Genomic DNA, 22,682 nt, shown 5'->3' on the forward strand with positions numbered 1-22,682 from the left:
TGGTTGGGGCACTGGAAGGATTCCAAGAAATCAAAAGAAGAAATTGGGGTGCAGAGATGCAAGAGAGGCATATCAATGGTGGAGATCACAGAAAGGAATGTCACTTCTTTCCCCTCCAGCTTTTTATGAAGACATTTTAGGAAAGAAGAGAGGTGGCTCAGTGGTTAGCATTGCTGCTTCATAACGCCAGGGATCTGAGTTCGATCCCACCCTTGGGTGACTTTCTGTGTGGACTTTACACATGCACCTCTTGTTTGTGCAGGTTTCCTCCCACAGTCCAAAGATGTGCAGGTTAGATGGATTGGCCGTGCTAAATTGCCCATTGTATCGGCGATGTGTAGGCTAACAACAGGAAGTGCAAGGTAATAGGGATGGGAGTTGTGGGTCTGCGTGCAATGGTCTTTGGAGGGTCAGATTGACTTGATGGGCAAAATGGCCTACTTCCATATTGTAGGGATTCTATGATTCATTGATGATGTGTGGCAATAGTTTGCGTCTAGTCGCGGACATTTCCAGTGAGTGGGGTGATCCATTCAGTCTGACTGATGCTCCTCGCTTGCAAAGATTAAAGTGCTGGCAGAGTGACTTTTAAATATGGCATTTGGTAGATTCTGGTGGGTGACTGAACTTCCTGCCCACCTGCTCGTAAGATATGGCATTTCATCTATGTACACATAAGTAATAAGAATGTAATCATTTAGGTAAACCTGATAAACCCCAGAGCAGATGTGTACCTTCTGTTTTTTGGCCTGACACTGTGCTTTTTTGTTTGAGTTGAAGGACCAGAAGCCAATGTTAGTCGCAGAGTACAGGAGTGAGGGAAATGATCTTGGTTGCAGAGTATTAGTTGAGCTCCAAGGGGTAGCACAGTGGCTCAGTGGTTAGCACAGCTGCCTCACAGCACTAGTGACCTGGATTCATTTCTACCTCGGGCCACTATCTGTGTGGAGTTTGCACAATCTCCCCTTGTCTGTGTGGGTTTTCTTCCAATACTTTGGTTTCTTATACAGTCCAAAGATAAGCAGGTAGCAGGTGGATTGGCCATGCCCACAGTGTCCAGGAATGTGCAGGGTAGATGCATTAGCCAAGGGAAGTGCAGGGTTACAGGGATAGTATTGGGGGTGTGGGTATGGGAGGGACGCTCTTTGGAGGATCAGTATGGACTCGGTGGGCCGAATGGGCTGCTTCCACACTGTAAAGATTCTATGATTCTAAATGTATCCAGTCTGGAAGATGAGAGACTGGTTAGTTGAACATTGGAATAACTCTGGAAGTAACCATGTTAACCGGTTTGATTGCAGATTGAATGCAGTAATGCAATACTGCAAAAGTTACATGAAGCCGCTACATGACATAGGGAATATGGTGTGAAAAGCATTAATATTGAAGGGAATTCAGCAATTACAAACAATCTGGTGCAGCCCATTATAGTGTCCAGCAGAAAGGATGGAATCAATGGCCAGGTTACTGAATTTATGGTGTGTTGTGAGGCCTATGGTTTTGATCTTCCCCATGTTTAACTGGAGGAAATGTTGGTTTCTCCAAGGCCCAGAAGATCAAGTGTTGGCTGGTGGCCTGCATGTGGAAGCTAATGATGTTATTAAGAGACAGCAGGAAAGAGGGAGGGGCCTTGAGGTATGCCGACGGCATTTGAGAAATCGAGAGGCGAGTTAAGACATTGTTTCTGAAATTCCGACTGTGGTGGCAAAGAGTGGAACCAAGCAAGCAATCTATAATTACATCTTTTAAAAATCGCCATAATAAAGTTGGTAGGACAATTTCCCTATTTTGTGTCGCGTAACTGGAGAGACAGTGTAGCTTTAAGCGTGACTCTTGCTTGCTCCTGCTCAATCCCGGAAGATCTCGGCTTCCTTCCGAAGCTTGTGCTTCTGCTGAAGCCAGGATCTTGATGAAATCTTTATCCGGTGCGGAGAGGCGAGTGACCGGGGACAGACAATACAGGCACGGAAGATGGGGACCCGAGAGGATGAATATGATTATTTATTTAAAGGTGAGGTTTTCTGGTGAATACAGTAACCTGTGAACCCTTGAATAAAGCTCTGACTCGACACTGGTGGAAATGCTTTCTGCTAAAGCCACCCCTTGGATGCTGTATCGATTTATTTTCAGGAAGAAAGTCTGGTGCAGACGACATGTACCGAGCCGGGAACTGCAACAGAGCAGAGCTGAACCCCACAACGTATCTGAGCGGCGAGAGTATAAAAGAAAGATTGCAACTCCTGAATGGCTACATCAATGTGGCTAATATACAAAACATTATTTATTTTTAAAATGCAATTTCAATCACTTGACCCTTTCTGAAATATATTTGGGCTTAAAATTGACAAATGTATGAAACGGTGATACCTAGGCGGCTGGGTGGGGTTTGATACTGAAAGCTTCCTTCCTATACTTGCTGGACTAAAGGATTTTGGTCCGTGATTCTGAAGAAGAATTAAAATAATTCACTTCCTTCGGGTGGTTATTTTATATATGTGTACCTGCACCCCTGTTAACATGGCCACATTTCTACTGCCAGCATAGACTTGTCACATTGTAATCTAAGGCCTCATTAGATAGTAGGAGTGTAACACAAGGACATTTGAGATATGAACGCGATAGTGTGTTCTAACAAACAGGCATAGTTGAGCTTTCTATGTGGGAGTACTCCCCTTCTCCATCAGGGATTTGACATATAGTGAGAGTTGCACACAGCAGTTCCGTGCAATAAAAGATGAAGATGTTTCACCTGCTCCATGCTGCCAGGAGTGTTTTTGTTTTTACAGTGGTGAGACTGTTTCACGTGCACTGTATGAATTAGATTACAGCCCCTATGTCACTTTGAGGTAGCCACTACTCAAAATTTTGTTTGCACTTCAGCCTCACAGTTGCGATATTTAAAAAGGATTGTCAGGCAGAATGGAGGACCTCCTCCTGTGTCTACCCAGGGCCTGGCCAAGGTGACCATGAAGAAGTTCAGACAATAGGTTGTTGAGAGGGTCTTCAGTCTGACTGCCTTCCCACGCTTCAGCTACGTTTGTGCCCAGGAGAGCAAGCATGTGGTGTACACTGGAATGCTGTAGCTTTATGTGTCTGGTGGGCACTGCAGGGAGTGAATTTAAACTCTGTGACATTGGAGTTTAAATGTTGTAAGTTTAATTTGAACATCCTGCTTTTTAGTTACAGTGCAGATTAAAGGGTTGTTAGTCTTTAAATAGGTTGTAAAAGAAGGACGGTCCATTGATAGTACAGATTTTAAAAATGGCAACAGAATTAGGAGAGCCTTTACAATAACAATGGCCACTGAGTGCAATTGTTAGTTATGTAATGGCATGAATCAGGAATGTTGACCTGTCAATCTTAATGTAATCGTTGATTGAAAAGGACACCACAAGCCATTCTGAGAATAAGCAAGATTTACAGATTTTAAAGAACACCTCATTAAAACAAGATGTTCTCCCATGAATGGAAAGTAATTGATGTGAAGCAAGTAAGTAAGATAGTGGAGGCAAAACTTTGAAATAATTCAGTCGATGTTTGGATGTTGTAATCGTGTAGGTTTTCCTTTTCAGGACTCGTTTGCATTGTCTGTATTCCCATCCTCACTGATTTCTAATGAAGGAATTTTTCTGGAATGCATTGTTTTATCTGCAATTGAAGCCCACGCTGCTTCATATGTTCAGCTTATCTTGATTTCATCTTTGTCCTCACCCATCCCAGCTGTGTTCAGTCAGATTTGGTATTCCTAGTTCCGTGAGGTAAATTGTAATTGATGATAAGAATGATTTGTGGGTGGGGTATTGTAGGCAGAATGCAGAAATTCAAGACTAGCTGCTGTAATGATGGATGAGGGAGGGGTTTGGAATTGCTATCAGAACATACTTAGATGAGTTAAGTAGCCTCTCTGACTTGAACCCAAAGTTATGATTATCAACACTACCATTATTGGTGTAATCTTTATTTGCAAACTGATCATTTCATTTCATGGTTGGTTTCCTCAAAGCTCCACTTTGCCCCTCAAGGGAACAGATTGTGGGCTACAGGCAGACTTATATGTTTAAAGTGACGTAATCCTTCCAGCAAATTTTGGTATTACTACGATTCCACTGCCTTGGAACTGGTTTTCTGCTGTGTGCTTGTTGCCAGGGTGTAAGCATCTGGTATGTGAGATGCTCCACCTTGTTCTTTTTATTTAGTGATGCTTTGCTCATGTCTTTAGAGCCAACAAGTTAAACAGAAAAGAAAACATAACAATTGTTCCCCAGTTTGAAATGAGTCTCTTAACTTATTGTCCTTCTTTAGAAAGAATCTACAAAATTTGACTAAAGTCCAATTTAGAGCTGATGGTAAAGGAGATTTCCATCTTTTTAATTAAATTCTCTCCATCTCTACGGAAGGAGCTGGCTGCTGCCCATTGTACAGTTTGCAGTTTTTCTTCATTTACCTAGTCTTTACACAGTTTAAATTCAGTGTTACAACTATAGGGTTGGAATATCTTGTTCTTCTTAAAAAAAAGAGGGATATGGATGTCAAAAGCAACACTAATTCCTAATCTCTAATTGCTGTCAATAAATTGACGATGACCCACCTTCTTGAACTACAGTTCGTGTGGTAAAGGAGCGCCCACAGTGATGTTAAATAGAGTTCTTGGAGTTTGCCCCGGCAACGATAAAGGAGTGGTGATCTATTTGCAAGTCAAGATGTTATCTAATTTGGAGGAGCACTTGGAGATGGCAGTGCTCTCGTGTCCCTGCTGTCCTTGTTCTTGCGGTAGTAGAAGTTTCAAGTTTTGGAGGTGTTGTTGAAGAAGCCTGGTGAGCTTCTGCAAACTTCTTGGAGACGATACATGCTGCAATCATGATGCACTTGCAGGTGGAGGGAGTGCTTGCCACCTGTTATGATCCCAACTAATGACAATTCTGAATAAGTCAGATCCCAGAGTCAGACTTTGATTGATGGACCTTAAGTTTTAGTTTTGCTTTGTGATTATAGTGATGGTCATTTACTGAACATAGTCACAAGAGGCTGCCAATATACTTGAAAGAAAAGAATGTGCAGTAAACTTTTCAAAGAAGGAAAACAGCACTGACTACACTACAGATAGTAGGAACTGGAGTTGCTGGAGAATCTGAGAAAGCAAGGTGTGGAGCTGGATGAACTCAGCAGGCCAAGCAGCATCATAGGAGCAGGAAAGCTGACTTTTCGGGCCTAGACCCTTCTTCAGAAATGGGGGAGGGGGAGGGGGAGGAGGTTCTGAAATAAATAGGGAGTGATGGAGGGGCGGATAGAAGATAGATAGAGGCAGTGGGAGAGAGATCTACTGAGGTTTTTCTGGAGGGAGGAGAGTAACTTCTTCAGGGAAGGCATCCTTAGAAGAGGCGTCGCAGTGGTGTTAAAATTGTTTCAGAGTAAATGCATGTAATCAAACCTCCAGACAACCCAGAACCACTCTCGGAAATAAAATGAAAACTCATTTCTTAACATACAAGATAGAAATACAAGATCAATGTTAAAGCTATATACAGTTGCTCAACTTTAGAATTCAATTTCCAAATAATAATACAAACTTCTCATGAAACTTAATCACACACCTCGCCCATCTTCAGCAACCAAGTATGCTGCATTGCTGTGGATCTGGTTGAACTTTCTGGCCTTTTTTGCAGCTGAATCTATCTAGGCACGTTGACCCATGGGCATCTCCAGCAAAGCCAGCATTTATTGGCCACAATTAATTGCCTTTGAGAAACAATTGTGAACCAGCCCCTTGAACTGTTGCAGCCCACATGGTTTTCTTACATTCATGATACAGTTGTGGTCGCACTTCAAGGACGTTGATGCAATATTCCTTCAGACATCAGACCTTTGCTGTTATAAATAGAAGAAAGACTTTGGGGAGCCAGGCAGTGAAACCTCCACTGAAATCCACCTGTATTTTGTAGCCAGAGATAATAGGAACTGCAGGTGAAGGGGCCATGCCGGGAACATCGGCTTTCCTGCTCCTAAGATGCTGCTTGGCCTGCTGTATTCATCCAGCTGTACACCTTGTTATCTCTGTTATTGCAGCCACATTATTTAAGCAGATGGTCCAGTTAAGTTTCTGGTCAATATTAAGCCCAAGAATTGATGCTGAAAAATTTGACATTGGTAATACCATTGAAGGTAAAGGGGAGATGGTTAGATTCTCTCTTGTTTGTGGTTGTTATTGTCTGGCATGAATGGCATGGATTTTACTCTTCACTTAGCAATCCAAGCGTAAATGTTCTGCAGTACGTGGGCACGTGCTTCAGTATCTGAGAAATTACAAATGGCACTGAACCTTGTGAAATCAAAAGCAAGCATCCCTATATTTTACCGTATAATGTAGAGAAGGTCATTGAAGCAGCCGAAGCTGGTTGACCTCGGATGCTGCCGTGGGCAACTCCTGTAACAATGTAAAAACGGCAAGAACCCGCAGCTGCAAATCAGAGGCAAAAACAGAAGTTGCTGCAAGAGCTCAGCCGGCCTGGCAGCATGTGTGAAGAGAAATCAGAGTTAACGTTTCAGGTCCAGTGAACCTTCCTTGAGGACCTGAAACATTAATTTTGATTTCCCTTCACAGATGCTGCCAGACCTGTTGAGCTTTTCCAGCAACTTCCGTAACAATGTCCTGTGTCCGAGACAATTGGCCTCCAATAACCGCAACAATCTTTCTTTATGTTTGGGATAACTGCAGCCAGTGGAAAAGTTTTCAGATTCCCATTGCTTTCAATTTTACTAGGGCTCCTCGATGCCATTCTAGAATGACTAGTCACAAGATCAAAGCATTATTTCCAATTTGTAGCTTGTGTATTCAAATTTTTTTATCTCAGTGCATGATCCTGAGAAAAGGTTCTCTCTCAAAATATTAGGCTGTTTCTCACAACCAGACACAGATAGACCTGCCATATATTTATTCAATCTTTATTTTATTAGCATAAAATCAACTTGTGGAGATATTTTATAAAATGGTTCCTTCTGCAGAAAATAATTTGAAACACTTGTTCAACATTATGATCTCATTTTGGAAGGGGGTTGGGGTACTACAACTGACACAAGAGAATCCTGAATTAGGTTGGAAAACCCAAAAAGGAAATTAAAGGATCAATCACTATTCACATTGTGCTGAGTGTGCCGCATTCCACTGTCAGGACAGACAGGCCAGAGGTGATGGCAGATTGCTGGAGGGAGTTGTCTCTGGAGTCCTCAGCATTGACTTCAAACCCCAAGAAATCAAATGCCATCAGGTCAAACATAAGCAAGGAAACCTCCTACAAATCATCGCCCATCACCCTTCCCCCGTGTCTCTCTCCCCGCCCCCCCCCCCCCCCCCCCCCCCCCACCGAAGCCAGCTCTCCCCCAAGGGTGCCACTGAATGTGTTAAGGACACAGAATATTCACATATTTATCTATACCAAGAGTAGCTCCACTACTGATAGAGGGCTTAAGGACGGAACAGTTACAATGGCCCTGCGGCAGGTAGTGATGGAACCAACCAGAGGGAAATCCATCTTCTCAAGAGCAAGCAGAGATAGATTACAAATGTTGGCCTACCCTGCAACGCCCACATCCTATGCATGAACATGAAAAAGAGTCCCATAAATAAACACAACTCATTTTGGTAAAGACATAGAATGTACAGCATAGAAACAGGCTATACAGACCAGCAGGTCTCTGCTGATGTTTATGTTACTTGTGAGTGCCCTCGAGTCATCTTCATCTGTTCTTGTCAACATATCCTTTTATTCTTTTCTTCCTTGTATTTACTTAGATTACATTATCACATTATTTACTTCAGCTACTCCTTGTTGTAACAAGTTCCATATTCTGGATAAAATATGTTAATAAACTTTACAAAGAATGAAGCTTGCTGTCTGGCAATTTTTAAGTCTTACTGCTTTTAAATTTCCTGCCATAAATTTTAATAAATAGCAGCTGCAATCTGTAGCAGACACCTTCTGACCCTGAACAGGATAGAAGCAGAATTCCGCATAATCAAACTTTCCTTTATCCAGATACCAGCTAACCTCAGCCTGACCTTGTAGAGTACAGTTTCCCTTTGAGTCATTAGTGTTGTCATTAACTGTGTTAAAAGTAATTTATGAGTGTGGCTTTTATTTTACTGTAAACTTCTTATATTAATTCAATTAAGTGACCAATCTTCATCTATGAAATTTGACTGTCATTGGTGTGGCCTGGCCATTTTACCACTCATTTTAACAGTCAAACCTAATTTTATCCTTCTCGTGAGAAATCTTTGCAGGCACTTTGTACTTGCTTGTCACTGATTAAAAATCATTATCCAAACACCCTGGCTGATATTCTCCTCCCTGTTTAAGAAACAGAAGCTAGAGCATAGAGCAATATTTGAAGTTGGCTGAATGCCACACAAACTATTGAGGGAGTTTAAACTGATTACATGGGCCCACTTTGAAGGTACTGGAACATGTAGCAGCTTAAAATGTGCCCGTGTTAATAAAATATTCAGTCTGTGTAATGCATTTTTTAAAAATGACAAAAAAACTCCCCAGTCAATTTATTTGCTTTGTGTTTTTAAAAAGAACCCCAAGCTTAAATTATTAATAAGAACACAGGGTAAATTAAGTAGGGTAGAAAAGTTCAAGGTTATCCAGCATGGTCAACATAGTTTTGTGAAGGAAAAATCATGTTTAACTAATTTATTGGAACTCTTTGAAGAATTAACCTGCTGTGGAAAAAGTAGAATTTGTAAGTGCATTGTATTTACATTTCCAAAAAGCATTTGCAAGGGGCAGCGTAACTTTGCTTTTGGACGAGAAACTAAAAGATTGAAGTTGGGCATTGCAAAATAATTAAAAAGCACCAGGAAAGGTTGTTTTTTTCTGCAGCCAGAAGATCAAGTGAGATTGTGTGATGTACTCCTTAGCCGTATAGGACTGTGAGCAGAGTCTCATCAGGCCCTGAGCGATGTGGATGAGGTGAAAGGTAAAATCGGGCAAGTTGGTCAATGAGCCCTGTCTCGACGTTGAGATATCTCGCTGCACCTCGCCTAGCAGCGTGCCCTGGCAACCAGTGGTGTTTGGCAAGATCAGGAACAGGAGGAGGCCATTCCATTCGGTGAGATCATGGCTGATCTGTGGCCTAACTCCATAAATATGCCTTTGCCTCATATCCCCTCATTCCTTTGCTTAACAAAAGCATATCCATCAAATTTAAAATTAATAACTAATCAAGCATCCACTGCCGTTTGAGGAAGAAAGTTCCAAACATCTACCACCCTTTGTTCTTGGAAGTGCTTCCTAACATCTCTCCTGAACTGTCTGACCCTAATTCTCAGACTATGCCCCTAGTTCTAGAATCCCCAACCAATGGAGATAGTTTATCTCCCTCTGCCTGTCTTTTCCTGTAAATATCTTGAAGTCTTCAATCAGATCACTTCTTCATGTTTTAAATTCTAGCGAACGTAGGCCTAATTTGTATAATTTTTTTTCTCATAACTAACCTGTCTAAGACCAATGTATCCTGTCTAAGTTATGGTGCGCCGACCTGCTCTCAGTGCTCCATGTGAGGCCTAACTCAGGTTTTACATAGCTGCAGCATAACATCTGCATCCTTGTACTCCAGTCCTCTAGATATAAAGGCCAGTATGCCATTAACTTTCTTAACTGTATTCTGCACTTGTGTGTGGCATTTTGAAGATCTACGCACCTGAACCCACACTTTGTCTTGTGTCAGTCTAGCATCTTTACCATGTGTGATTGAAGCATTCCAGCTAAACACACAGCATATGCAGCAAGCTTTGGAGGAATCGCAGTGAAGCTCATGAAGCATCTGTCAGTCAGAGTGCCCAACACGGTCAAGGGCTGCTTCCCATACCAGTCACAGGCTTTGGCTACAGTAAGGCATTTGTTTGGGTGGCTTAATGCAGGGGGATCCTGTCTCCAAGCTTCAGACAGCAGGTCATGGTCCGTCCAGTTGTCTCTATTAGGGGCCAGTTTGGGACTAGCTGTGACACAGTTAGGGATATGTGTATTCACCAGTCAGGGGTCTAGAAAGGTGAGGGACAGTTGGCGGGTCAGGCTGTTCGAAGGGCTGGACCAAGGTCATTCTGTTGCCTATGCTTACAGAAATTAAGGGTGAGTGAGGAAGGGAAGATTGGGTTTGGGAGAGGAACAGGTAAAAGGTGTTTTCAGCCAATGGTTAGCACTGGTGTTTGATGCGTTCCATTGAGCATCTAGTTAATGTGAGTATTACTGTGGAATGATGAGGTGCTTAACTCAGGTTTAACTCCAATCTCAGGACATATTTCCACATCCCCGTAAGATCTGCTGCTGTAAGGGAAAGTACTGTTTCCTTGGACAGAGTAAAGACACAGACCTCAGACAAGTTTGGCACGTTCTTGGTTGGCCTGGCCTGTTCTGCTGATTCTCCGAGAAGAAGAGGTCTCGCCTACTGCCCTGCTGCAAGAATCTCCAGATCCCTATCCAAAAAAAGTCCCCTTTTCTCAGACATCTCTAGTCACTCCTACCACATCCAAGTCGGCAGCTTCCAGGTGCAAGCCCCCCTGCTAAGTGTGCAGCAGCTTTGAAAGATGGTGGGTGCAAGTTGCCGTTGGAACAGTGCATGGTAAGATGGAGCAGAAATTGGACATAATACTTGCCATAAGGGCTGAAATACCAGTTTGTGCAGCAAGTTTGTCTCAAGAACTCACTTTGCTTCACAGCAAAAATCACTCCTGTAAACCTGGTGTGATTCACAGTCATTCAGAAAAGGGGGATGGGGAGAGGAGTTGAGTGAAAAACCCATAACGTTCAGCCGCTTGCGTACTCTGCTGGGCATGGAGGTGCGTACTTTATCAGACAGCAGGGTCCCATAATCTTTCAGTTGAGAACAAAATGGCAGCCTTCAGATTGTTGAATGCAGTGTAGCCAGCGATGTTCAGAAGCCTGCAAACAAGAGACAACCTTCAGCATCTCTCTGTGTGATTAAAATTGGCAATATCCAGAGGCTTTGAAGAATTCCAATACAAGACTTAGGTTCACCTAATTGGCTATTGATCGGCCATCACTCTGGGGACAACATTGTGGTATTGTTGCTAAAATCAAAAGAACAGAGAGAAATAATTCTCCATTTCTATGGCCTATAACTTGATCTACAGAATTTGCCTTCCTTGTTTCTATTTTTACACCCATAATATTTGTGTTAAACTATCCGCTTTTGTCTGTCTTATTTATGAATGAATGTATACGTGTGTTTGGGGTTTTAAAGAAGTATAGCTTGAGCTGCACAGTAGTAATAAGGTTTTTTTTTAATTGTTGAATAATTGTTCACGATAAGTAAGTACTTTGCTGTTTATATTGAAACTGATGTGAATTACTGAATGGTGTCCATGAAGCATATTGATCATCTCTGTTGTTTTAATTGAGTAGTAGTACATTTGTGACAATTTGTGGAACAGTAGGACTTGATTATCTCGATCTTCCTGAGTTGAGAATAAAGTGCCATATCAAAAGTTATTTTGAAAATAAAGGCTCATGATGTAGAATGTAACATAGAGGCATGGATAGAAGATTGGTTAGCCATCAAGAAACTGACAGCAAGTATAAATGTGTCATTTTTTTGATTGGCAAGACGTAACAAGTGGTTTGGCACAGGGATCGATGCTGTGGGCTCAGCTTTTACAATTTCTATAAATTACTTGAAAAAAGGGACTGAAAACATGCTTCCTAAATTTGAAGGTGATACGAAGGTAGGGCAGAAAGTAAGTAGTGAAGAGAGCTGGAGAAGGTGTCAAAGGAATATTGAAAGGTTGAGAGAGTGGGCGAACACCTGACAAATATGGGAAAATGAAATGTCCCAGATAACAAAGCGTGGAGCTGGATGAACACAGCAGGCCAAGCAGCATCTTAGGAGCACAAAAGCTGATGTTTCGGGCCTAGATCCTTCATCAGAAAAGGGGGTTGAGGAGAGGATTCAGAAATAAATCGGGAGAGAGGGGGAGGCGGACCGAAGATGTATGGGTGGGGAGATAGGGAGGGGATAGGTGAGTCGTCCATCGTCCCCAGACTGACCCACCCATACTGTCCTCTCCACCTATCTTCTCCTCTACCCATCTTTGGTCCACCTTCCCCTCTCTCCCTATTTATTTCAGAATCCTCTCCCCATCCCCCTTTTCTGAAGAAGGGTCTAGGCCCGAAATGTCAGCTTTTGTGCTCCTAAGATGCTGCTTGGCCTGCCGTGTTCATCCAGCTCCACACTTTGTTATCTCAGACTCTCCAACATCTTCAGTTCCCATTATCTCTGAAGTGAAATTCACCAGTTTGGTGGGAAAAATCAAAAAGAAGCTTATTATCTGAATGTGAAAGATTACAGAGTGTAGATTTGAGGAGGGATCTGGTTTCCTTCCACCTGACTTGCCAAAGGTTAGTATGCAAGTACAGCGAGTAATTAGGACAGTGAATAGATTGTTGTCATTAACAAAGTTGCTGGAAAAGCTCAGCAGATCCGGCAGCATCTGTGAAGGTGAAAACAGAGTTAATGTTTTGAATCCGGTGACCCTTCCTCAGAACCAGACCCGAAATGTTAACTCTGTTTTCTCCTTCATAGATGCTGCCAGACCTGCTGAGCTTTTCTAGCAACTTTGTTTTTGATCCTGAAATAGGCAGATTGTCTTATGAGGAAAAGTTGGACAGGCTAGTCTTGCGTCCTCTGGAATTTAGAAAAGTAAAAGGCAACTTGATTAAAACATTATAAGATCTTGAAGGTGGATGTGGAAAGGATGTTTCCTCTTGGATAATCTAGAACAAGGGCTTACCTTTTAAAAGTAAGAGCTACCCCTTTAAGGAAGAGAATTTTTTGCTCTTAGAGGGTAGAGTGTTTTGGAACACTCCTCTTTAAAAGATGGCAGACCAGAGTCTAAATATTTCTAAGGCAGCAAAAGGTGAATTGAAGGCAGTGAAAGGAAAGTGGAGTTGAAATAACAATCACATCTGCCATGATTTCGTTGAATGGCCGAGCAGGCTTGTGGGGCAAAGTGGCCTAATCCTGCTCCTAATCTATTTATTTCAATGTGCTTTAGTAACCAGCTGGCTCCGGAAGCCTGCTTCAGACTGTAATTTGTTGGCTGCCCTTTTTGTATGATGTAACTTAAACTCTCCAGCTGGTCCCCAAATGTTGGCTAGGACTAATTCTCACTTTATCTGTTTTTCAGCTGTATTCACTTGATGTTGAGTGCAAAATTTAGAGCAAAGGCAAACAGACTTACGTAACACACAAAAATTATTTACAGGGCCTAGGTGAATTGTAGAAAAATGCATCTGTGCTCTTTCTTATGAGGGAAATGCATGAGTAAAACAAAGGGGCGGGGACAAGTTGTAAACTGTGAGCAAAACTTCTGAAAATCAAGGAACTGCCAGAATTTCTGGTCAGGAACTTGATTATTTTTCAGTTTAGTAGAATTTTATATTTATAATGGCTGAAGAACATTGCTGTCAGGGTTTCAAAGATTTTTGCTAGTTTTTGTCATCTTTCTTTGTTTAAAGTTACTCAGTGTTTCTGAAACTTCACTTCTGTGAGTTCAGTGTCCAAAATGCAAATCTCCGTGATCGTTGTACTCCTCCAAATTCTGGCTTTTTGCACTTATTCAATTTAATTACTCCACCATCCAGCTGCCAAACGGAATCAGAAAATGCTGGAAAAGCTCAGCAGATCTGGTAGCGTCTGTGGAGAGAAAACAGAGTCAATGTTTCAGGCCCAGTGATCCTTTTTCAAAACTGCTTTTTTCTAATCTCCGAAATTCCCTTCCTAACCTCTCACCTTGCCCCTTCAAGATACCCCTTTAAACCTATCTCTTTGATCCAACTTTCAGCCTTCCACCACAGTATCTCCTGAACTGGTTTGTGGTCATGTGCTTGCTGAATTGCCCACTTACTCCAGAATGTATGTTAGCAAGTAGAGGGAAAGCAGAAGTGTTTAGAAAAGTTCAGCAACTGTGCATAATGCTGATGGCTACAGGGAGGCTACAACTTAGGAAAACTATGGTGTGAAAGGATAAATTTCCTTGTTACCATGTGGAACTTCTTGGTATCCCCACAGGATCCTAGCTGAAGGGAGGTTTTCCGACTGCTTGTTTTGGCTGAATTTTCAAATGGATTCGCACAAAACCTTTAATCAACTGGGACTGTTCTGTTTTGCAAGAGCAGTAACTTGAGTTTCGGTGGTGTGATTGGTATTCCTACCAAATGCTACATAATGCCATGAGAAAAGGGTTGTTGATCACCTTTATTCTAGAATCCTAAAAGACCGTGACTGATCTGTGCCCAAATTTTAAGTTTCAAATGCCAGTGTATTGGGGAGGGCATCGTGAGGCCAAGCATAACCCTGTGGCACAGGTGCAAAGTTTAAAGGGCAAATCCTGATGACTGATATGCAGGACCCAGCAGCTGGTAACAAAACACGAGCAGTGGTGTGGTAGAAGGCTTCTTCTTTAAAACAATTTGAAACACAGACTCCATGAACAGAGGACAGTATAACTGTGAATGAAACATACAATCTTACACAGTGCTTCTATCCCTGGATTTGGATTCTGAAACTAACAATTCAAACGTTTTCTCTTCTAGTTGTACTGATTGGAGACTCTGGGGTTGGAAAGAGCAATCTCCTATCCAGATTTACACGTAATGAATTTAATCTGGAGAGTAAGAGCACCATTGGAGTGGAGTTTGCCACCAGGAGTATCCAGGTTGATGGAAAGACAATTAAGGCCCAGATCTGGGACACAGCCGGACAGGAGCGATACCGTGCCATCACTTCAGCGTAAGTATGTTATTGTAGCTCAGCGCAAAGATCTTTTTCATTGATTTGCACCCCTCCTCAACCCCTCTATCTCCAGGAGGCTTGGGGCACAGTTGGTTCTGCCCCAGTCTCTGAGTCAGAGGTACAAGTGTCCAAGTATCATACATAGAACGTAGAACAATACAGCGCAGAACAGGCCCTTCGGCCCTCGATGTTGTGCCGACCTGTGAACTAATCTAAGCCCCTCCCCCAGCACTATCCCATCATCATCCATCTGCTTATCCAAGGACTGTTTAAATGCCCCTAATGTGGCTGAGTTAACTACATTGGCAGGCAGGGCGTTCCACACCCTTACCACTCTCCAAACACCATATCTCAGAATGTCCTCTCAGTCCATACATGGTAACAAAGATGAAGCCGAAGTGATGTAGCACATAGAGATGTTTTAATGACACGTAGTCTTCTCAAAGCAACATAATTAATCTCTATTGCTGGGTGTGCAGTGATAAATGGGGCTGTAAGTTTCTTCTTCAATGGTTGAAAATTTGAAGTTGGTGTTTTCCTTCACCCATTCTTTAAAGTTCTAAGTATTTCAGGGTTATGGTTCTACCCCTGCTGGGGCATGAAGCCCTGTGCAACAGCTGACGCATTTCATTAAAGTATTTACTGTCTATGTGTTCAACTGCGGGTGCATCAATACCCTAACTTTAATGTGTATATGTTTTTCAAAACTGAGTCACTGATGAGGAGCTGTCAGCCTGATGTTTTCTCTGCTTACTGCTGAACTGCTGAGGCAATTATAACACGCCTCTCACCCGTCCAGTCACAGTTCATCTAATTGAACACCAATCAGGGATTGAGAAGGCCAAGGGCCATGGATGGCTTATCAAAAATATTATTTTTTTCTAATCAACCTGTTCAGAGATGTTATAACACACCTCTGGAGCAGGTGGGACTGAAACCTGAGTCTCTCCGTCCCAAAGATAGGGACATTACCACAGAAGGCCCCCTATAGATTGCTTTAAAGTGTTTTTTTTACTGTTTGAGTCCAAGTACCACATACACTGCAGATTTCAGCAAATGAGCAGGACTGTAACAGTCTGGATTGTGTGCTCTCTCAGGTACTACCGTGGGGCTGTCGGTGCTCTGCTTGTTTACGATATCGCCAAACACCTAACGTATGAGAACGTTGAGCGGTGGCTAAAGGAGTTGCGTGACCATGCTGATAACAATATAGTCATTATGCTGGTTGGCAACAAGAGTGACCTCCGTCATCTGAGAGCAGTACCAACTGATGAAGCACGGGCTTTTGCTGGTAAGTCACATGCACAAAGTAACGGTCTATAAACTCTCAATCCTATTTGCTGATGGAAGGCTGTGGAACATAAATAATGTTGGTGAATTTTAGCAGGTCGTTTATATTCTCTTGCTACCTGTTTTTCCTACATAATACTGGTGATTTGCTATGGGGCAGATTCATAGACATTGTGTGACCGACTTTTTAAATGCTCACAGAAATTATTTTATTGGATTTCACTTGGTTCATCGACACTAATGAAATATTTTCTGATCCTTTTTTCATATAGAGAAAAATTGTCTTTCATTTATTGAAACATCTGCTTTGGATTCAACAAACGTAGAGGAGGCTTTCCAAAATATCTTGACAGGTAAAATCAGAAAGACAGTCTGGTTGCAAATAAATGTATCTGTACTGCAAAAAATACAATACATCAAAGAAAGTGAGTTTTGAGAAGATTTGTAGCTCAGGTTGAGGTTCTGGATGTGAGTTTGCTCGCTGAGCTGGAAGGTTAGTTTTCAGACGTTTCGTCACCATTCTAGGTAACATCATCAGCGAGCCTCCGACGAAGCGCTGGTGTGATGTCCCGCTTTCTATTTATTATTTATTATTATAAATAGAAAGCGGGACATCACACCAGTGCTTCGTCGGAGGCTCACTGATAATGTTACCTAGAATGGTGACGAAACGTCTGAAAACTAACCTTCTAGCTCAGCGAGCTAACTCACATCCAGAATCAAAGAAAGTCTCCAGTTAAAAAGAGAAATACAGCAAGTTCATCAGCAAAATTAAAACAAAACACTGCTGATGCTGGAAACCTTAATCAAAAACAGAAAATACTGAAGAGCATTTGTGGGGAGAGAAACAAAGTTAATGTTTCAAGTCCAATATGAGTCTTCTTAAGAACTGAAAGGGTTGGAAGAGTATTGTGTTTGTGCTGTTAACAGAGGGTGAAGAGGAGTGAGTGGAATGGAAGGTGAGGGTGACAAGAGCAAAAGACAAACGGAGTGCTAATAGGGGTAAAGGAAACACTGAGATGTCAGATGGGTGCAAATGATTGATAAGAAAAAGAGAAAATGGTTCACTCTGCTCAAGCAAAGCCAACAGGACAAAATCAAGATATGACCATGGTGGGAGGGTAGTTGTAAGCAACAGTGGAGGACAGAGGCCATGCTGTGAAGTTGCTGAACTCCATGTTCAGTCCTGGACATTGCAAAGTATCTAAGCAGGAAATGAGCTCTTCCTCCAGCTTCCTCTGCAGCAGGCCCAAGATTGAAATGTTGGCACAGGAGCAAGACGGTTAATTGCAGTGGAAGGTCAGGATCATTCTATGGACATAATGGAGATGTTCTGAAAAGCAGTTAACCAGTCTGCATTTGATTTTGGCAATGTAAAGGAGACTACATTGTAAGCAGTGAATACAGCAGACTAGGCCGAAAGAAGTATAAGTAAAATGCTGCTTCACTTGGAAGGTGCGTTGGGGGCCTTGGACAGTGAGGAGGTGAAAGGTCAAGTGTTAGCGTGGGAAGGTGCCTTGAGGTTTGGGGTGGGGTGCGAGAAATGCTCAGAGTGATGGAGAAATTGACCAAGGTCTTGTGGAGGGAGTGGTTCTGCTAAATGCTGACGGAGGAAGTAGATGATGTGCTGGTGGTGGCATCCAGCTGAAGGTTGCAGAAATGGTAGAGGATGATTTTTTTAATGCACAGTATGATAGGATCAAAAGTGAGAACAAGGGGAACCCGAGTGTTTTGGAAGAGTGGGAATGGGGTGAGGGCAGAAGTACAGGAAATGGGTTGGATGCAGCTGAGGACACTGTCACCCACAGGAGCCCTTGGCTGAGGAAAAAAAGAGGCTATTACAGAGGCACCTTAATTGAAGGTGGCATCATTGGAGCAGATTCGGTGGCAATGGATCAAGTTGCAGTTGCTAATGGTTCTCACCTATGAGGCAGAATGATCAGGAGGATAAATTCCTATACCTTATCCAGTACACACTTTACAATTTCAAAATGTTCTTTTGAGGCATACCATCATATTCATTATTGTTCAGAGATGCTATTTTCCCCCATTCTAATACACCAAAACATCTAAGCCTAATCTGTCCAAAATGTCTGAGCCTCCCCTTTTTAAGGATCCAATTGTTTCATCAATGATTTTAGGTATTTGCTTCCACTGGTCTACCTGGGAGTTTTTTCTATGTGTTGAGCGCTGTGAGCAGAGGAATTTCTTGATAACTGTTCTAAATTTGGCCTTTTCCCAGTTTGAACCTGCATCCCCACATCTTTCACCATTAACTTTTAATATTGTGGAATAAGAGTTTCTCTTTCTTATCAAGCTGAAAAATGCACATTTCTCCAGCCTCCCTTATAACTCATACCTCCCCCAGACCAGAGAGCAGCCTTGTGGTTTTCCTTTGCACCACTTCTGACAACTGACTGTCTCCATCATTTCCCAGAGATCAGGACTCAGGCTAACCACAGCACCAACTGACTTGGAAAATAGATCACCCATTCACAGGCTCTGTTCATTGCTACTCATGGATACAGTTGGCTTGCTATTTCACGGAATACATTCTTTATATTTCCTTCTCAGCTGCAACATTCAAGGTCAGATTTTAGTTTACAGAGGAATTGAGATTGCATGGGGCATGAGCAACTGAGACAAACATGAATCATATCAGAGTTGGAAAATCTGATCTAGCCCTTAGATGAGTCATTTGTAGAAAATGCAGATCATTTAGTCTATCAAATCTGTGCCAGTGTATTTCCGTCTTCATAAGGCAGCTACGTTATTGTCAAATTCAACCCATCAGAAAAAATGGATCTAAATTTGATTTTTTTTTGGAGGTGTTGAAAAAAACCTGTTTAGTGAGACAGCAATACTCACAGTTGATGAAGAATTGAAAATATACAATAGATGGGTCTCAGTTGAGGCTGCAGATCAGAAATATTTTTACCCTACCATGTTGAAATGGGAAACAAATGCTAAACCAGGTTTATGTTCAAACAGTGTTTTCTGATGTCCGTTGATCTCAGTTAAGGCTTTGAATGAGACGTGACAATTTCTCTTTTTGCTCTGTTCTTCAGAGGTGAAAATCACCCAGGGTTCTTGCTCCTCAACACTGCCTAGTGACCCTGCTGGTAAACTAGTTTGTGTGAAATCAGAACTGTACTTGACTCTACTGCTTTCCCTCCTTCTACTACTCGTTAGAGTTGAATAATTAGATTGCAATCATAGGTGACAAGTGAATGTGAAGAACAGTTTGCAGTTCGCGAAAAAGTTTATAATTAAACAGATGTTGACTTCAAGTCACATGAGGAGTGATTTGGACAGATGGTGAACAGCTTGCTCAAAGAGGTAGGTTTTGAGGAGTATCTTGAAGACAGCAGAGAGCTTTACAGCAGGAATTCCAGAGCTTATGACTTCAGCGGCTAAAGACATTGGCTGTCATTGCTGGAGTGATGGAAATCAGGGAATGACTTAGAATTAGATGATTGAGAATATATCAGATTAATGTGGGAGGAGATCACAGGTAGGATGGGGTGATGCCATGGAGGAATTTGGAAACATTTTACAACTCCGACAATGCCAGAATGGGAAGCAGTGTAGGTCAGTGAACACAGTGGTGTTGGGTGAGTGGGTCCTGGTGTGAATTATGACAGAGGCAGGAGAGTTTTGGATGAGTTTCAGTTTGTCAAGCTGGAAGATGGCAATCTGTGATCCATAATCAAATATGAAAAATGGTTACTTGATGAAAATGGTGGAGGCTGCCTAGTACCTATCATAGAGAATGGGAGAGATTTTTTTCAAAAAGGAATGAGTTTAAAAAGTCCAGAATAACAAAATGTATTTTTGTTTTCTAGAAATTTACCGCATAGTTTCTCAGAAGCAGATCTCAGACCGATTGACCCACGAGTCACCTGGCAGTGATGTGGTGGAAATTGATGTACCTCCAACAAGCAATGGGCAGAAATCTAATAAACTGCAATGTTGCCAGAATATGTGACCTACTGCAGCTGTTCCTCAATGTTTTCCACTGCTGCCTGTGCGTTAATAGTGTATTTGGAATGCTTCTGTCCAATGCCCAATATGATTTAATTTGTTTCTTTTGGATGTTTTCTGCTGCAACTACAGAACAGATTTCACATCCTCAAAATGAGCAGCAATTGATTGCCTGAAAGATACTGATGATAGCATGGATCCCTCTCCACGAGGCCCAGAAATGTGCTGTTAATAATTCAAAGATAGATTTATGGCCCTTATTCTCAGATGGAAATAATAGCGCAGAGCCAGCTGAGATGCTTTCCCTTTGTGTTTTGGGGCTTAGCTGCTGGGATGAAAGCTTTGCCCTGCTATTGGCTCTCAATGCCTGGGGGAAGTGAGGTTGGGATGTATCATTCCTGTTCCAAGTGGGATGGGATGAACTGGGAATAATTCAGTTTCAGTCCACCAGAAACACAAGGCAAGAGCCTGAAGTCATTTTCAACGGAGAAGTTATTTATGATAGTGAAATACTTGTTATACTACAGAACTGCTGCGGTTTTATAGTTAATAAAAGTCAAAAATAATTGTATTGTGACATTCTAAAAGTGTTCTTGGTTTGTTCTTGTATTTATTTGTTAGTAAACAAGCTGCTTACATCAGAGATCAAATTTTGTGCCCATCTATGTGTCTGATTCATATAACAACTTATAAATTTCCAAGGCTTCCCAGAGAGGGATATTCAGGGTGATGTGCATCAAGCAGCAGGAGGCTAGGAGAGGGCATAAATACCTTTTTGAAGAAGACTGTCTAATTGAAGGAATAACAGCATCAGATCAAAAACGCTGAGGGCTGCTCATTGAAGTCTATCACAGATCTCGGGGCAAGATGTCCTGGGGGTGCATCCATTATAGTTATACAGAACGAGAGAGATGCTTCAGCCCATCGAGTCTGTGCTGACCTGCCAATACATCCTGTTTTCCAGCACTTGGCCCATAGTCTTGAATATTATGATATTTCAAGTGCTGATCTATTTACTCTTTTTTTAGAAGGTTACGTGGTTTTCTGCCTTTAGTGGCCTTGCAGGAAGTGCATTCCAGATTCCCACCACCCTCTGGCTTGACAAATGTTTTCCTCAAATCCCTTATAAACCTCCTGCCCTTTACCTTGGAATTATATCCTCGTTATTGACTCTTCGACTAAAGGGAGCTGTTGCTTCTTATCCATGCTTTTCTCAATCTGATACACTTCAGTCAGGTCTGTCCCCCTCAGCCTTCTCTGCTCGAAAGAAAACAACCTGAGCCAATCCAGCCTCTCTTCATCGCAAAACTGCTCCATCCCAGACAACATCCTATTTACTCTCCAATGCATCCCCTCCATTGCAATCATATTTTCCTGTGGCACACTGATCAGAACTGTACACAGTACTCCAACTGTGCCCTAACCAAAGTTTTGTACAGCTCCAACATAACCTCCCTATTCTTATAATTTATGCCACCACTGATAAAGGCAAGTGTCTTTCTACCCTATCAGTGTGTCCTGCTGCCCTCAGGGCTCTGTGGACAAGCACACCAAGATCTGTCTGCTTCCTCGCTCATTCCCAAGGGTGGAAAGTTGTCCTGAAGGGTCATCGGGTGTTCACCGCCAACGAGATGGGGGAGGTAAGGCAGCAAAGATTGAGGGTTGGGGTGGTTCTGGTATACAGGCCTTTGCAGAGCTAGGGTCAAGGATGATGATGGGGGAATGTTAAGGTGAAATGGCCAGGGGTGTGTGGGGAACAGCATTGAGGGTATGGTAGGCTATTGGAGGGGGAAGGGTTAGTGACAATGACAACCACCATGGCCTCCACAAGGGAGCGTGGGCAGGATGGGCAACGTTAAGGTGAAATACTGGAGTTAAGGGGCCAGGGAGACAGATGTTAGTGAAATTCAATGTGATGAGTCTCCACAAGAGAGAGGCTGGATGGAAATGAGGTATTAGTGGGAGGTGAAGGGTGACATGAAGACTTTTGGGGATACTTGATGTGGGCGGAGTAGGAAGTGTGTTAGAGCATAGCAGACACCCTTTTTGATGCCAACATTCTGGTCAGTCAGCTCGTGCCACCTGTTCACCAAGTTACTGCACACTCTGAGCCTAAATGTGAATGGGCATATCAGGTACTCCCTGTATGGAGGAGTTTATTAAAGCCTTTTCTCCAGGGTATACCATCAAACAGCTTTGAGAGATCTAAGAACTTCTTTCACTCTTGTTCCCAACATAGGTCCTTGCACCCAGCCACTGGTGGGTTGTTGGTCACTGCGGTTGCCTTCCCAAGAAAGCAAAGGAGGAGAAGCAGCTTGTTTTGGAGGACAAAGTGCACATAGCTCAGGGAGAAGCTGCTGCTTTGGGACACATGTGGTGCACAGGAGACCCTGAGTTTTATTAGCCCTGCCTCCATTTCCTGTGAATGAGCAAGGTGCAGTGTCAGAGCAGACTCTGTATGTCCTGGGAGACTGTGACAGAACTGTGCTGGTTGCAAGAAGCTGTCTTCTCTCGGCTGTGAAAGAGAGTTCCTACACTCCTGGATAATGAAATGTGAGGCTGGATGAACACAGCAGGCCCAGCAGCATCTCAGGAGC

At 42.6% G+C, this 22,682-nt stretch overlaps 1 protein-coding gene across 1 annotated transcript; it reads left to right on the forward strand.

The window, feature by feature from the left end:
* Positions 1–1,654: 1,654 nt before the first annotated feature.
* LOC125466036 (ras-related protein Rab-11B-like) lies at positions 1,655–20,735 on the forward strand. The gene is made up of 5 exons (XM_048560134.2): positions 1,655–2,011; positions 14,613–14,808; positions 15,909–16,102; positions 16,374–16,454; positions 19,947–20,735. Exons 1-5 carry the CDS (start codon positions 1,972–1,974, stop codon positions 20,087–20,089), a joined length of 654 nt encoding a protein of 217 aa, XP_048416091.1. The 5' UTR covers positions 1,655–1,971; the 3' UTR covers positions 20,090–20,735.
* The last annotated feature ends 1,947 nt before the right edge of the window (positions 20,736–22,682 follow it).

Source organism: Stegostoma tigrinum, chromosome 30 (genome assembly GCF_030684315.1).
Source record: "Stegostoma tigrinum isolate sSteTig4 chromosome 30, sSteTig4.hap1, whole genome shotgun sequence".
Taxonomy (NCBI): Eukaryota; Metazoa; Chordata; class Chondrichthyes; order Orectolobiformes; family Stegostomatidae; genus Stegostoma; species Stegostoma tigrinum.

Excerpts from the sequence above, each read along its gene's own strand:
- LOC125466036 (XM_048560134.2), top strand. The coding sequence starts at position 1,972 with ATGGGGACCCGAGAGGATGAATATGATTATTTATTTAAAG. Across the intron at positions 14,809-15,908 it reads TACCGTGCCATCACTTCAGC|GTACTACCGTGGGGCTGTCG; the intron begins GTAAGTATGTTA and ends GTGCTCTCTCAG. Across the intron at positions 16,455-19,946 it reads TTTCCAAAATATCTTGACAG|AAATTTACCGCATAGTTTCT; the intron begins GTAAAATCAGAA and ends TTTGTTTTCTAG.